This window comes from Cenococcum geophilum (assembly GCF_001692895.1).
Source record: "Cenococcum geophilum 1.58 unplaced genomic scaffold K441scaffold_28, whole genome shotgun sequence".
NCBI classification, from domain to species: Eukaryota; Fungi; Ascomycota; class Dothideomycetes; order Gloniales; family Gloniaceae; genus Cenococcum; species Cenococcum geophilum.
The window spans coordinates 214,439-229,629 of NW_027137586.1; the positions used below are offsets into that span (position 1 = coordinate 214,439).

Sequence of the window (15,191 nt, forward strand, 5' to 3'; positions counted from 1 at the left end):
AAGCTCTGCACGGAAGCTCTGCACGAAGCTCTGCACGAAGCTCTGCACGAAGCTCTGCACGAAGCTCTGCGTACAGAGGCTCTGCATGAGGCTCTGCACGAAGCTCTACACGAAGCTCTGCACGAAGCTCTGCACGAAGCTCTACACGAAGCTCTGCACGAAGCTCTGCACGAAGCTCTGCGTACAAAGGCTCTGCACGAGGCTCTACGCGAAGCTCTGCGTACGGAGGCTCTACACGAAGCTCTGCATCGGGTCCCCGCTATATTCCCGATAGCCTCTCCTATGTAGCCACCTTATTTTTTTTTATCCATCCTTCCTTCCTTACATCCTCCCTACCTAGGGAGGCACCAGAACGGCAGCCAGCAGAGGACCGTCACCAGAACTAGACGACCGTCGCCAGAACCAGACGACCGTCGCCAGAGCCAGATGACCGTCGCTAGAACCAGACGACCGTCGCCGTCGCCAGACGACCGTCGTTAGAACCAGACCGACCGTCGCCAGAACTAGACGACCGTTACCAGAACCAGACGACCGTCGCTGTCGCTAGACGACCGTCGCTAGAACTAGACAACCGTTACCAAAACTAGACGACCGTTACCAGAACCAGACAACCGTTGCTAGAGCCAGACGACCGTTTCTAGAGCCAGACGACCGTTGCTAGAGCCAGACGACTGTCGCTAGAACTAGACGACTGTTACCAGAACTAGATGACGACCGTTTAAATAACCAGCTAGTAAATACCACGAATGATTTAATTAATTGATCAATCGAATTAAACTAGAGCTTTAATATTGGCCTGTTACCGAATTAAATTAAGGCCTCCTAGGGAGGCACCCGTTTAAATGTAATTAGGGCCTTTAATTAGGCCAACCCCTCCCCCAAATTAAATTATACACTGACACAGGCAGGCAGGCAGGCAGGTAGGTAGGTAGGTAGGTAGGTAGGTAGGTAGGTAGGTAGGTAGGTAGGAGAGGACCGTCGCCAGAACTAGACCACCGTCGCCAGAGCTAGACGACCGTCGCCAGAGCTAGACGACCGTTACCAGAACCAGACGACTGTCGCAAGAGCTAGACGACAACGACTAGCTAGCGAACGCTATAAACGATTCGATTGATTGATTGAATTAAGGTACCACAAACAGGTAGGCATAAGTAGGGAGATGCTAATGGGTAGGCAGATGCAGATAGGTAGGTAGATGCTAACGGGTAGGCAGATATAGATAGGTAGGTAGATGTAAATAGGTAGGCGATATAGACAGGTAGGCAATGCAGACAGGTAGGCAATGTAGATAGGTAGGCAATGCAGACAGGTAGGNAATNTAGATAGGTAGGNAATNNAGACAGGTAGGTAATNTAGANAGGTAGGCGATGCAGGNAGGTNNGTAAGTCAATAGGTAGATAGGTAGAAGAGAACCATCGCTATATTATATTAAATTATCTAAAATAATATTTATTTTGCTAGTCTTATAAATAGCTTTAAAGTAGCTTTTATTTATTTAAAATATGCTATTAGTATAAAAGAGGTAAATATAATTATGGTTGCCAAATGCGCAGATTGCTGGCAGGTTGCGCGTAGGTTGCGCGTAGGTTGCTCGCAGGCTGCGCGCAGGCTGCGTGTCAAAAAAACACGACATAGGCTAGTCGGTTGAGTTGCTAAATGCCCTCAACTGCGCGCCAATTGCGTCAACCACCAACCATTGAGGCCATTGGTAGGGTACCATATTTTGCCGATGTACGTCCATCTGTTATTAATAAGGATTTAGCCAATTAGATTAATAAGATCAAATTGCCGTACTTAGGAATGTCTAGTGTTCCGCACGGACTAGATAGACGTTAGCGGGTTAAGGGATAGGGCTGCTTCTTCCTCTACGTAACGATCGACTGGTTAAAACAATAAAGGCCTCCATTAAATTAGCGATAGGTAGAAATAAGGGCAATAAGGATAAGGCAGTAAGGCGACACGAGAAGGAGGTAACGCGTAGAAATGGGCGACGTATAATACAAAGCTTAACTCTTAAAATAGTATCCGGAAATAAGGTGGTAGATCTTAACGATTTAGTGGCTTCGGCTCCCCTATGTGGCGTGCGCTTTTACCCAAATTATCACCGCCAAAGGCCTATACTAACCCTACTGGTTTAGCTGGTTACCCGGTTAATCAGAGAGCTTCGAAACCAACCAGCTGCAAGCCAATCAAAGCTCCGAACCGGTTGCGATTTTGAAGCAGTTTCCAACCAACCAACCAATAAGCGAACCAGACCAGTTACATCACTGGTAATGCGTGCCATTTCTAGCTTCAAGCTCTACGAAAATGTTCCGGCGTTTGGAAGTGCAGCTTTCGAAGAGATTGCAAGCAAAACCGCTCGCTGTAGGATTTGTGAAGACGGTTCTCACGATATGGCATGACAAATGATATCTTCTGTGAACCAAGCCCCGGCCACGCTTCCCACACCGGACTTTCTCTTCTATTACTCAAGGACCCATTAGCACGTGCGTTTGCTAGCAACAACACTGACGGAGTATTTCCTAGTACTGCTAAAGTTGTCGAGGCTCTCAGAAAATGGTCTGAAGCTGAAGGCCCAAATCATACTGGCCTCCAGCTTGCGTGTGGAACAGAGAAAGGTATGTTTGAATGGTATGCTTCTGGAATTGACGAAGCCAAAGGGCGAATGGAAACATTTGCCGGTTCAATGAGGTATTGGAGCAGCGGAGAGGACTTCTTGATTAGCCATGTCGTAAATGGTTTTGACTGGGCAAGCTTGCCGAAAGATGCTGTTGTGGTTGATGTAAGTCTGCTTTCCGATCCTTTGTCAATATGTACTGAAGATAAGAAATTAATTTATTCTCAATGGTCATATATTCCGGGAAAGGCTCACAAGCATTGCAATTTCTCAGGAAAATCCAAACCTACGTCTTCCCGTTCAAGATCTTCCTGGTCAAATTCAGCGAAGCTTGGTAGAAGCCAAAGAGAATCACTCATATTTCATGTGGTCCAGCCGTCTCGACTTCAAATCTGGTGACTTCTTTGCCCCGCAACCCTCCTGGATGGCTGAGAATCTGTTGGCGTTTACTTCATGTACTACATACTCCATAATTGGAATGATGAATACTGCATCAAAATCCTCAAGAATCGACTGCAGAGTGGCAAGTTGAAGAAAGGAGGATGGTTCGTGCTTGCGGAGAGCGTCATTCCACCCGAAAATAATTACAAAGACCGTTCGGAGATTAGACATGCAAATTCTAACGGTCCCGGGAAGTCATGAGTGTACCTTGGAGGACTAGCAGGATTTGCTGTACAAAGCTAACCCCAAACCGAAAATTATAGGAGTAAAACAGCCGGAGGGTAGCGTGTGTACTACGCTTGCTGCTTAACTGCAAGAGTAATTGTGAAGGTTCTCAAGGCCTCAAATGAGGAAGACATTACGGTTTTGATGGTCAGTAATGAACTTATGTAAAAGGTTTTGTCATTCGAAAATGAAGTTTTGTTGAAGTTAGCCGTCAGCCTCGGCGGTTATCGCTAGAAAAAGCCTTCCCTGTGAAGAACTTCTAAATCTATTTAACAATGCAGCGTGTCTATTTCCCATAATCGAATTGCATCTTTACACCTCGTGCTCGATATCTGCAACTCGCGGAACCTTGTTTAGCTCTATGCTTGCAAACCCCGCAACAGCTTCAATCTGTGGAGGTAAGTGAGTTAAAACTTCTAGCTACTTCTACCCTTGAAGTATAATTCAGAGAATATGGACCATAAACATGTTATTGAAGTCGGAATTGGGTTGACACTTACACACTGCTGCACTGCTTCCACATCTTCCGCACTCATCCCTACGCGTCTCGAACCGCGAAGATGCCACGCGGTTTCATGATGCAGATTCTGAATCATGATACCCGCCAGCACGACAAGTTCGGTCTCAATATCATTAAGGATAGTGTGATCGGATAAGTAGAGGCCGTAAGTAATTTCTCTGCTTATCCAGCCTATGGTCGAGTCAGATGATTTTATAACAAAGCGCGAAAAAAACCAATGGTACTGAGCGAAGGAAACGCACCAAAGTCTTTGTGAGCCTTGAACTTCTCATCAATCAGCCCGAAGTCATGGCTGTATATGCGACTGAGCCATGCCGTTCCACGCTCGTGGTTTGCCTCATCGCATTTCCAGTTTTCACTTTTTAAGCCACCTTAGCTGGAAGGCATTACAGAAATGTTGGCTCCAGTGGCACTATATACTTACCGTGAGAACGAGTAGTCCATGTCTTCCGGCCTCTGCACTTTATCTATGCAGAAGATAGCTTCGAGTGGCCTGCAGACACCGATGATTGAGACACATTTGACAAGTGCTTCTCTCAACCTGCGCATTAATGCCTGCCGTGACTCTGGGCTCTCGCGCTCTGACTCTCGGGTGAGGTAGAGATAGAGATCTGCAGCGAGTTCTGGCTTTCCGCCCCCGGTTAAGGAGGCCAGCTAAATTTAATTTAGTTGTGTGTGCTTAAGTTTGTAGAGCATGCAACGCACAGCAACTAAATACCATCTGTCATCTCCTAGAGATTTGCAAGGAAACTTTTCTTGTATTGTTTTGAAGAGGGGAAGCACCTCAGATGATATATTGGCCATTGTGGTGAAGTCTGAGGATCTGGGAGAGGGGAAAGAAATTGGCAGACAGTTCTATGAGATATGAAGACCTTGATTAGTATAATGTTTGGTTAGTGCTGACTCAGAATTGCTCTTTATTACCTAAATGCATACAATGCTAGGATCCGATGAAGTAAGCCGACTTGGGGGGATGCTACTTGCGAGGTCGGAATGGCAAGGTGAGAGGCAGGGGTAATGATTAGATTAGATCCAGAATCAACAAGCGAGGTCTTCAGTGTGGGGGCGTTTATGGCGTCAGGCGTCCTACCATGCTCTCAGGGGGCTTAATAAGTGGCTGAAATTGGCTCGTGCATCACCACCAAAAAAATGTATACATTTTAAGCTCAATATTGAGTCATCTGGCCGTCTGCTCTATATACATCGTATAGCCTTTTAGTATAATAATAATAAATATACTAAATACTATTTTGGTCCATTTCCCCGTAAAATATTCGTTTATTTACACTCTTATTAACCTGCGTGGCTTTTTTACCGCACGAGCCAATTTCGGCTACTTATTAGGCCCCCTGAGAGCCATGCACGGTGCACCCGAGCAGGCAGCTGCGTATCTTGAGCTGAACGAAAAGGCTATCATTTCACCATTTCCCAAAATTGTGAAAACTCATTCCCCTGAACACCGCTCCGTGTGAAGTTCAGCTGCCATGGCTCAAATATCAGTAAGGTTGCCTTGCAGAACGCATTCAGAAGACTGTAATGAGCACAAATTTTGGCGCTCGCAACAACTTCACCTGAGCAGACCTCTTAGCACCCATACTTTACGATTTTCTCGGATCATTCCATCAATATGGTCTCGCAGTAGACGCGTTCGATGGAAAGTCGCCGCTGCAGATGATCGTAATTACCGCAAATCCAAGATTCAGACTCTACCCCTGGAGCTACTACAGCAAATTGCAAGCTATCTTACTCTAGAAGCCGAAGCTGCCTTCACCCTTACCTGCCATGACATAGCCCATGCCATTGGTACCCAGGCATTGGCAAACTATCATGGGAAGACCGCTTCTTGGTATAAAAAACTAGAGTTCCTTGACGTTCTTCTGCCAGATTTCTCACCAGTTGACTGGTGGCGTTGCAATCAATGCATGAAAATCCATCGAAGAAGTTGGGTAGGCCCATCGCAACAAGGTCTCCTTATAGCACGATGGTGGAAGACGAGGCGCCAAATTGGAGAGCTACGATATGGCCCTCTGGATGATCCTATTTACATTATTGGATTTGACGAAGTTCAGCTCGTAATGGACCGGCACTTCCATCGCAAAAGACAGGAATTCTTGAACGGAATTTGCGTAGAATCTCTGAAATGTTCTGGCAGCCGGACATACTCTATCGGTTCAATGACCAAAGTCATTCTTCACTACACCTTCGAACCGCGAATCGTCATTGATAGGCTACTGCTCCGTGCGACTTACCGATTTCAGTTCCAGCGTACGATGTTCTTACCCAATATCCCGGTTTCCGCTGTGTGTGTCAGGAAATTCATGGGCAAGCTCGGTTTCCGCTGCTGCGGCCACTTGAATGTCAATGACATGGATGCACTTGAAGGTTATGGCGGGGGTGGGGGATATGGGGGCTGCCCATTTTGTCCCACTGAATTCGAGATGAAAATCGACAATGGAGACTGGGAGAGTACAACAAGTCTTAGCGTCAATGTGTGGCAGAATCTGGGATCTGGCCGAACTCCAAAAGACCCGAAGTGGCAACATCTTGCAAGGTCTAAGAATGGTCGGGGAGTCGAATACCACAGGAATGGCGAAAGCATCCGAGAAGCCTATCAGCGGATATACTGCTCAACCCGCAAAGAGTTTGAGAATCAGTGGGAAGCTGCAGTTTCACAAAAGCCGCATCGGATATACTCCGAAGAATGGCAGCACTATATATCCATTCTACCATTGTATTTTGAGCCAGGGGTTGCACCCGAGGGTTTTCCTCTTGCTTCCCCCTATAAGTCACTCCCTTCCATAATAGCGCGGAATCTGTAAATACCAATGTTAGCGGGGAGGGGTTTGGTCATAAATCAAAGGGGAATAATGACTAAATCTCAAGTTTCTGGAAGAAAGAGTCGGGGGGTTGATACCTCTGACTAGTTTGACGATGGAGCTGCAAGCGCGGCTTGGCATAACACTCCTTAGAAGTGAAACAACATTCCGCTATCACCACTACACTCACCAAGACCCAGCCTGTCGCCACCTCTCACCCGCTCCCGCGCTCATTCTTTCGCTCTTCAACAGCCATTTATTCCCACCAACGCAAATTTACACTTCGGACGCATTCAGTCCTCAACACCAATACGGGGCTCAGCCGCCGCTGAGTGTCCTTGTTTTGCGCCTTACACAGCCTCCATCCCGCTTCCTCCTCACTACACGCCGACACTATTACGCTGAAAATGGGCTTCGGCGACTTCCACACAATATGCGACAAGACGTCGATTCCTCTGTGTTCCCTCGTAGGGCCGACGTCGAGTATAGCAGGCACCACAGGGATCCAGGCCTCATGCTACTCCCGGTCGATTGAGCTAGCCAATACCATAATCTTCCAAGGCGCTGCCGACTTCATGCATATTCTTGCTCTTGTAATGACCTCTATCATGATTATTCATGTGCGGTCTAAGTTCACTGCTGTTGGTACGTCAAGGCTGTTTAGGTGTTCGAATTCCAAGGTTTCAAGCTTGCTGACAAGTTTCGGATATAGGTCGTAAAGAAATCACCTCGTTCTTCTACATTTACATGATCCTAACAATGTTTTCCTTAATACTCGACTCTGGTGTTGTTCCTCCCGGGTCTGGAGTATTCCCCTACTTCGCCGCAGTTCAGAACGGCCTCTCCTCCGCACTCTGCACCTGCCTGTTGATCAACGGCTTCGTCGGTTTCCAGCTCTACGAAGATGGTACACCGCTCTCTGTTTGGCTTCTTCGACTATGCTCACTTGGCATATTCGTCATTAGTGGAGCAGTGTCTCTACTCACATTCAAAGGATGGGCGGGCCTTTCACCTACAAACACCGTTGGGCTGTTTGTGGTGCTCTACCTTTTAAATGGCATATTCATTCTCATCTACGTCGTCATGCAGGTTATCCTCGTTGTAAACACCTTGCAAGATCGCTGGCCGCTAGGCGATATTGCATTCGGAGTCTTTTTCTTCGTCATCGGCCAGGTCATCCTCTACGTGTTTAGCGACACTATTTGCAATGGCGTTCAACACTACCTAGACGGCATCTTCTTTGCTACTATCTGCAATCTCCTTGGTGTTATGATGGTTTACAAGGTTTGTTGCCTCCTTTCACCCGACACATGTATAATTCTAACCTGCGTTATACAGTACTGGGATTCAATCACCCGCGAAGATCTCGAGTTCAGCGTCGGCATCAAGCAGAACAACTGGGAAGTCAAAGAGTTGCTCCCGGAAGAGGAGCGAAGGAACACTATGTACCAGGAGTCGGAGTACGCTCCTAGCTTGTACCAGCAACCCAATCACCGCCAATCGCATTACAGCGCTGTCGGCTATTAAGCATACCTAGGCTACGAATGAAATATCTGTTTATAGGGCGTCGCACCGGAGAGGCTTTGGCGCTTGAGATCGTTTGTTTTTCTCTTTATAATTGGGGTTTGGAACCCGGGGGGGGGGGGGTGTCTCGTTTTGGTTGACCGTCTTTTGGCCGCACTGGGAGTGTTGTCATTATTACATGTACCTTAAAATCATGGGGAGGCTCGCACTACTAGATAATAATTCAACGAAACTCTGAATGTGTCTGACGAACTCTTATCTGGCGTTGACGCGTGGTGAATTATCTATACGTACTCAGGATAGGGTACATCTTGAGAAACTGGTAGAACGAAATAGGTAAAAATACGAAATATATCCTCTTACTCGACAAAAATTAAGTTTGAATTGATATCATGAGTTCGTGTATACCCATCCAGATGACACCTGTAAATCCCCACAAAACGCTCAATAACAGAAGCCCCTTACCATGCACCCACAATCCCCGCAATCGGAATATCAATGCCCGTCGTATAACTAGCAGTATCGCTCAACAAATACACATACGCGCCCCCGAGCTCCTGCGGCATTGCGAGCCGGGGCATACCGCCATAGTAGCTCATCTTGAGGTCCCAATCGGGCGCCTTCTCGACGTAGTAGGCCATAGTGGTCTTCACGGAGCCCGGAGAGATGGAGTTGACCCAGATGCTATGCTTGGCCCCTCCATGGCGAATGTGTGCGTTATGTTGCGCATAGCGGCCTTGGTGCCGCCATAGAGTGCGGACGGCGCGGCGCGATTTGGGCGGTAGGATGTCATGGATGCGGCGAAGACGATGAAGCCTTTGATGCCAAGTGCAATGAATTTGCGGGCCGCGATTTGGGCGCGGGGGAAGGCGCCGAAGACCTGGGAGAAGATGTCAATATTTGAGTAAGGTCTTGGGTCCAAGTGAGAAGGGTGGGAAGGCCTCACGTTTAGGTTGAACAGCTTCTCCGTTTGAACTGCAGCGCTGGCTGACGCTTTGTCATTCCGGCGTTGGCGACCATGCCGTCAATCCTGCCTTCATTCTCAACGATCATGTCGATGGCTTTCTCGACGCTCGGCTCTTCCGTCACGTTGGTTTGGATGTATTTGAAATTGGGGTATTTCTTTGTATAGCTGCGAAGTTTTCGCTGGGGTCCATGAGGTCGAGCGAATGTACTACTTTGGCAGAGTTGGCGAGGCATACTTCTGCGATTCCAAGTCCAATGCCCTGATTTACTCCTGTGATGGCAATTACTTTTCCGGCGAGAGTGATCTGCCAGGTTTAGTTTGGCTCTAGCTGAGTTGATAGGTAGGGCATTGCTTCTAAGACCATTGTATTGGCCCAAAAGACCAGTCCTGTTTGAGCCGTCCCATACGGCGTTAAAGAACCTACGTCAGAAGATCCACAAACACACCACTACCTCAGTCAACCATACCTTACCTATTCGACCGCAAGACCTCTCCACAGATTCAAACCCTTACCTAGATGGCGCTTAGCATGCCTATGGGGCCATCTAGGTAAGGGTTTGAATCTGTGGAGAGGTCTTGCGGTCGAATAGGTAAGATAAGGTTGACTGAGGTAGTGTGGTTGTGGATCTTCTCAGGGTCCTTAGAGTAGGTGGTCCGTGCGGGAACACCGTTTTCAAATCAACGCGTGCGCGTCCTCTAAGGACTTGTTTTGGCTGCAGTATATGTAAAATACCGTTCTGCAGGAAGGACGACTGCTGGAGGCCTCATATGGAGCGACTTAACTCCAAAGNTTAAGCTTATATATCAATTTTGTATGAAATATTACGAATATCACCAGCCTCATATTCCTGAGTACGGGCACCGAATTCAAGTGATCTGATTGGCTACTCCTTATCGATAACCTGAGGACCCGAATTGACGTGTTAANGGATAGGACGGCTCAAACAGGACTGGTCTTTTTGGGCCAATAGGGTTCGACAATTGGCGATGAAAAAAACGACCTCGAGGCTGGGCTGGTTTTCCTTAGCGGTTTCACGCCACGTTCTCACGAGAGAGATTCCCTCTGCTCCTTCACTCCACACGACTCAGCAATCCATCATCATACCTCCGCTAAAGCCCTATGAACTCCTCCGTCTTTCCTTAGAGGTGGGGAGAATAGCTTTGTGGGGCGAATTATTCGCGGGGTTGCTGTATAGGGGGGTACACCGTGGCTGGGGCGGGGCGCGCCGACGCTTCGGCGAACCTGCTTCGGCGCCATTTTGCCCTCTAGGCCGCCCTAGCTTCTCGTTCTGGCCTGAGTGTAAGCCTGGAAGCTGTCAGTTGGTATTTACAGCCATGGACAGGGCAATGGACGCAGGAAATCCTGCCGTTTAGTTTCTCAAGATGCCTATCAATACCCTAAAAGGCAATAAGACGACTCGTGTTCTTGAAGATGCAGAAAAGAGCGGGTACGGTGTGATTGCTGCAATTGTGTATGGAATTCTACCCTCCCCTTTTTCTTTCTTAGCATCGTGGTTCCTTCAATATGATTCGTTGACTAGGAAATTTTCTAGCTATAACATTGAGCATATAATCGGATGCATCAAAGCAGCTGAACAAAAGCGGTCACCCCTCATTATTCAAGTCTTTCCCTGGGTCATTACCTTCTCTAATGGCCTCCTCGTACACACTGCGGCTGAAGCTGCTTCACGAGTCTCTGTCCCTATATCTGTTCACTCCGACTATGCCCAGGATGAAGCAATGATACGGTACGCAGCCGGCATTCTGCCTTTTGATTCCACCATGGTCGGCATGTCGCATTACGAGAAAGCGGAGAACCTAGCAAAGATAAAGAAGCTCGCTAAATACTGCTACGATAGAGGCATCGCTACGAAAGTAGAACCGGGTAGGATAGGGGTGGAGAGGATAGCTTTACTGATACTGAGGATCTGGAAGGAATGCTTACGACTCCGAAAGAGGCAGGCGAGTTCATGGACACGGGTGTGGGCTTTCTAGCACCTGCATTTTAAGGTATTCATGGCGAACATGGGCCTAGAGGACCGCAGCTAGACTATCTGCGGTTGGAATCAACACGGAAATTTGCAGCCGGAAAGGTATGGATAGTCTTCTATGGCACGAATGATTTTAGTGAGGAGGCAATGAAGGTGCATTAAACACGGGGTATCAAAGGTCAATGTCAACAAGTTGGTGTTACATGATTATTTAGAGCACTTGAAAGCGTGAGCAAGTAAGTTGTCCTTGACGCCGCTAATGGAAGAAGGTGTGGAGGTGGTCAAACTGATGGGGTGGCGGATGGATGTATGTTATTTAGTTGGCAAGGCATGAGTATAGCATGGGCGTATTTCATGTTGATAAACTAAATTGATAAGCTTCCCATAACGCCTTAGAAGTAGCTCGGTGGCGGGTTTCCCATTATCGGTCTCTTATTACCGGTCTCCGACTGTTGGCTGTAATAACCCTTCAAGTACGTACGGAAATATAATACCTAAAGTACTAACTAATTTGTCAAACAATACACCACCTTGGCGCACCCGGTTGAAAGCGCGTGTTGATCTTGGCAATCAAACGGCACAATTTTATACCTTTAAAGTAATAAGCACGATCATTTTGACGTATTCCAACGTATTTTTGGATATAAATCCGTGTAGTTTGATCTGCACGATCAACACGCGCTTTCAACCAGATGCGCCAAGATGGTGTAGAAACTGATGCCAAAAAAAGTAACGTTAACCAGTACTTCGCGTATAATCATCCCTTAACTGTCACCGTGGCTTCTCCTTTTCCGGGGTAGGGTGCATGCCTGACATGCACACACTCATGAGATTGCGCGTCCCAGTAAGCCACGAAGTCTAATATGCCTGTATGGAAAATGGAGGAACGCGGTGAGAATGGTTCGACACAGCCATGCGGCTCTACATTTCCCAGCTCCTAGATTATGTTTCCTCGTAACAATGCAAACCACGATCGGGTTTCGACCTTCCCTCCGGTTCTCCCAATGCAGCTCACTACCTCCAGCTGAAGTTCAGTCACTTATTCAAAATATAGCAAATGCCTGGCATCGAAGTCGTCGCTCTGGTCGCTGGGATAGTCTCAGCATCCTCTACGTCTGCAGACGTATTTTCAACATGGAAAGCAAAGAGGCGGGCCAAAAACTTGCCGACAAAGGAGCCAACGAGAGTGACAGGCTCGAGATCTGCCTTAGCACGTCAGGCCTAGTTGTGCAAGCCGAGTACGACAGGGGCTTCAGGTATTTTGGGTCTCGATTTACATAGGGCCACTCGCTTATAGGTTAAGGACAGATGTGGTGCAGAACGCCTTATTGTCAAATATATTTGACATCAGTTACACCACTCTTCTTGCTATAGCGAACAATGTTCGACAAGATCCAATCACTGCGCTGGTCGAACAATACCAACGCATGATGGCTGCTCAACCACCATGGCCACCTCTGACAGCTCTTCTGCAACCTGGAGCGCCCGTTGACCGCTCAAAAGCGGACTTTAACACACCGCACCTTTACTGCGGAATCGATTTACTTCTCCAGCAGACATCAGGACCGATGCCTCTCAGGTTTGGCGTAGGATTTCTATGCTGGCAATGGGTTTACCACGTTTCCAGACTAACCCGAATTTCTCAGCCACATCAAGGATGACCCAGCTTTTCAGACTATGCCGGAGAGGCAACATTTCATAAGTCCCTAGGCAATTTCTGGAAAAGAGTTCACAGTTACAAGACCAACCGATGAAAATTATACTTGATTGCTTCTGAAATTCTCACGTGCTGGAACGGCTTCATGTCATGTTGCTGAACGCTCTGTAACTTCCACCCACAATTCAGACTGCATCCATAATCCAACATTGGCGCTCTTCCATGGCTTCGCAGGATCGACAAGGGAAAAGTCAAAATTTCGGAGTAGCTATTTTTGGTCAGGACCCTTTTTTGTATATGGCCGTCTAGACGTGGACATACCTCAAAGAAAACCTTATTCAGTTCTATTGTAGCAACCGGTCTCCCCAAGCACTGATACTTGCCCCATCCCCATATTAGTTCGGCCGTTTTCGCCATACGCGCTAGATTCTCCCCCCTAGCTTCAAGCCATCTCTCCGGACGGAACACATGCGCATCTTCACCAAAAACATCTTTGTTATGGTGGATACCCCAGGCGCAATACCCTACATTAGTGCCTCCAGGGAGATACACTTGTTTGCCATCAATCTCTACAGTGTCCCCTCCGGGAGGAACCACTTTGGGTAGCATTCCTGTGACTGCAGGCCAAATGCGCATACCCTCCTTGATGACGGCTTGGAGATATGGAAGCTCTGCCGCTTCAGACGCTTTAATCACTGGACTGGGTGCCTTTCCTGCCCTAACCGCGGCGTCGATCTCGGCCTGGAGTTTTCGGTAGATGCGTGGGTGAGACATCAAGTACAACATTGTGGCGCGTATGGAAGTGGCGGAGGTATCAGAACCTGCAAGAACCTGGAGGAGGGACTCGGACACTAATTCGTCCTGTTTAAGGCCGTGTCGAATGAATGAGTCAATCATGTCTTGCCGGTAGACAGCCTTGGGACCGAAGCGTTTGCTAATGAGATCTTTGGCAATTCTAAACCATGCGCATTAGCAAAAGTACTCATGAGTATCTGCCCGACTACACAACCTATAAACGTTTCTACCTACCCAATCAACCTCCCAATACCCGTGCTATCTTTATCGGATGGGAAAACCAGATTCCCGAGCCATTCAATGGTGAACATATATCTCAACGCGGGAATTGCGCCCGAAATAGCCATTACTTCCAGCATTTCCTCTGTCGATTGAACATACCTGTGCATGTCCTCGTCGTTTACCAAGTCGCCGAATGCCTCCCCAAAGGCAATCTGGGTGATTACGTCCAGTGTGAAGTATTGCGCCTTACGAGCTAGATCCATGGGTCTAAAGGATTTTGAGGTAGTTATGTATTTCGTTTTGATTAGATGTATCCAATTTAGGATTTGAGTATCGATGTCGTTTTCAAGCCCAGGGTTCTCCTTTCCAGAGTACTGCATTGTCCTGATCAATACCCAAATATCGCAGAGAGGCGAAGTTGTTTCTACTTACTCCCGAGGCCAATTGAGCTCTTCTTTTCGTATGGTGGTCCTCATCTATCCCACTGAAGACACTGTCATGTCCAGGTTGGATCCGTGTACTCAAATACCATTCACCCTTTGTATATGTTGAACGGGCACCGTTCATCCGCCATAATAGCTCCGGCGAGCTGGTTATTAGATCATTGGGCCCAATTCGAGCGACTGGGCCTGCAAACAATGAGAAATGCCATTTTCTTAGAGTTTATCTGCAAAGCGCTACCCTGTACAGGAGGGAGATGCAATCATCTATATCCAGTGCTAGGATTCCGTATTCCGAACCGCGCTAGTAGCAGAGATGTAGCAACTTACCGAACCTCTCGTTAACGCTTGCATACGCCAGATGTGTCTTATGGCCTTTGACTGCACTGATCAACCATAGACTTGAGAACCCGGTAGTTCGGGGTCCTTTGAAATCCTTTAAACGGGAGTATTGCCCATACAGCCTCACTGCATACGTTACGAGAGCAAGTACACCCAGGTGCCAGTACTCCAAGCTCGCGATGCTGAACTGAGACATTGTAATCCGAGGGTTTGGGATGCAGATGGCTTCGGTATTTTCTTGATATTGGAGTGGGACACGTCGTGGTGGGGTGGTTCGTCGGCAGAGAGCGAAGGCAATAAATACGATATACTATCTTGCTGCAACATTTAGCCGTGCCGGTCTACCCATGCTTAAGCGATATCAGGACCTGGTGGGGTGAAGAGAGGCCAAGGAGCTTCGCCTATAAAGTGAACAGGCCACATGCCGCGGATCACGAACTGTTGATAGTTAGTGGTGACATGCCATCCCTAGTTGCTAGCTGTCCCAGCGCTGGCGGGCCTATCAGCTCTGCGCGGGGGTTTATTCGCTCGAATGGTGTCGCGGGCCGAGAACCCCAGATGTGGGCCACGAAAGCTGAACCCTGCAATGCGCGTAGCACGTCCAACTGAGTGCTAGATCACTTTTGACGCACAT

General features: G+C 47.8%; 6 protein-coding genes across 6 annotated transcripts; 3 read left to right on the plus strand and 3 right to left on the minus strand.

The window, feature by feature from the left end:
• Window positions 1-3,589: 3,589 nt before the first annotated feature.
• Window positions 3,590-4,659, minus strand: K441DRAFT_638532 (uncharacterized protein). The gene is made up of 4 exons (XM_067646543.1): window positions 4,509-4,659; window positions 4,228-4,457; window positions 4,046-4,161; window positions 3,590-3,974 (listed from the first exon to the last, which is right to left on the minus strand). Exons 1-4 carry the CDS (start codon window positions 4,605-4,607, stop codon window positions 3,700-3,702), a joined length of 720 nt encoding a protein of 239 aa, XP_067502578.1. The 5' UTR covers window positions 4,608-4,659; the 3' UTR covers window positions 3,590-3,699.
• A 628-nt stretch (window positions 4,660-5,287) lies between these two features.
• On the plus strand, window positions 5,288-6,622 carry K441DRAFT_678340 (uncharacterized protein; the record flags this gene model as incomplete). The annotated part of the gene is made up of 1 exon (XM_067651146.1): window positions 5,288-6,622. One exon carries the CDS (start codon window positions 5,288-5,290, stop codon window positions 6,620-6,622), a length of 1,335 nt encoding a protein of 444 aa, XP_067502579.1.
• Window positions 6,623-6,706: 84 nt separating this feature from the next.
• Window positions 6,707-8,266, plus strand: K441DRAFT_661832 (uncharacterized protein). The gene is made up of 3 exons (XM_067648941.1): window positions 6,707-7,264; window positions 7,332-7,903; window positions 7,958-8,266. Exons 1-3 carry the CDS (start codon window positions 7,027-7,029, stop codon window positions 8,144-8,146), a joined length of 999 nt encoding a protein of 332 aa, XP_067502580.1. The 5' UTR covers window positions 6,707-7,026; the 3' UTR covers window positions 8,147-8,266.
• A 338-nt stretch (window positions 8,267-8,604) lies between these two features.
• K441DRAFT_723687 (NAD(P)-binding protein) lies at window positions 8,605-10,368 on the minus strand (the record flags this gene model as incomplete). The annotated part of the gene is made up of 5 exons (XM_067654098.1): window positions 8,605-8,827; window positions 8,905-9,054; window positions 9,120-9,265; window positions 9,319-9,414; window positions 10,315-10,368. 5 exons carry the CDS (start codon window positions 10,366-10,368, stop codon window positions 8,605-8,607), a joined length of 669 nt encoding a protein of 222 aa, XP_067502581.1.
• On the plus strand, window positions 10,320-11,485 carry K441DRAFT_661835 (aldolase). Its single transcript, XM_067648942.1, has 2 exons — window positions 10,320-10,582; window positions 10,664-11,485. The coding sequence occupies exons 1-2, from the start codon at window positions 10,494-10,496 to the stop codon at window positions 11,103-11,105; spliced, it is 531 nt and encodes a 176-aa protein (XP_067502582.1). The 5' UTR covers window positions 10,320-10,493; the 3' UTR covers window positions 11,106-11,485.
• A 934-nt stretch (window positions 11,486-12,419) lies between these two features.
• K441DRAFT_661836 (pisatin demethylase) lies at window positions 12,420-14,821 on the minus strand. The gene is made up of 5 exons (XM_067648943.1): window positions 14,546-14,821; window positions 14,208-14,404; window positions 13,788-14,149; window positions 13,080-13,713; window positions 12,420-13,026 (listed from the first exon to the last, which is right to left on the minus strand). Exons 1-5 carry the CDS (start codon window positions 14,751-14,753, stop codon window positions 12,907-12,909), a joined length of 1,521 nt encoding a protein of 506 aa, XP_067502583.1. The 5' UTR covers window positions 14,754-14,821; the 3' UTR covers window positions 12,420-12,906.
• Window positions 14,822-15,191: the final 370 nt, after the last annotated feature.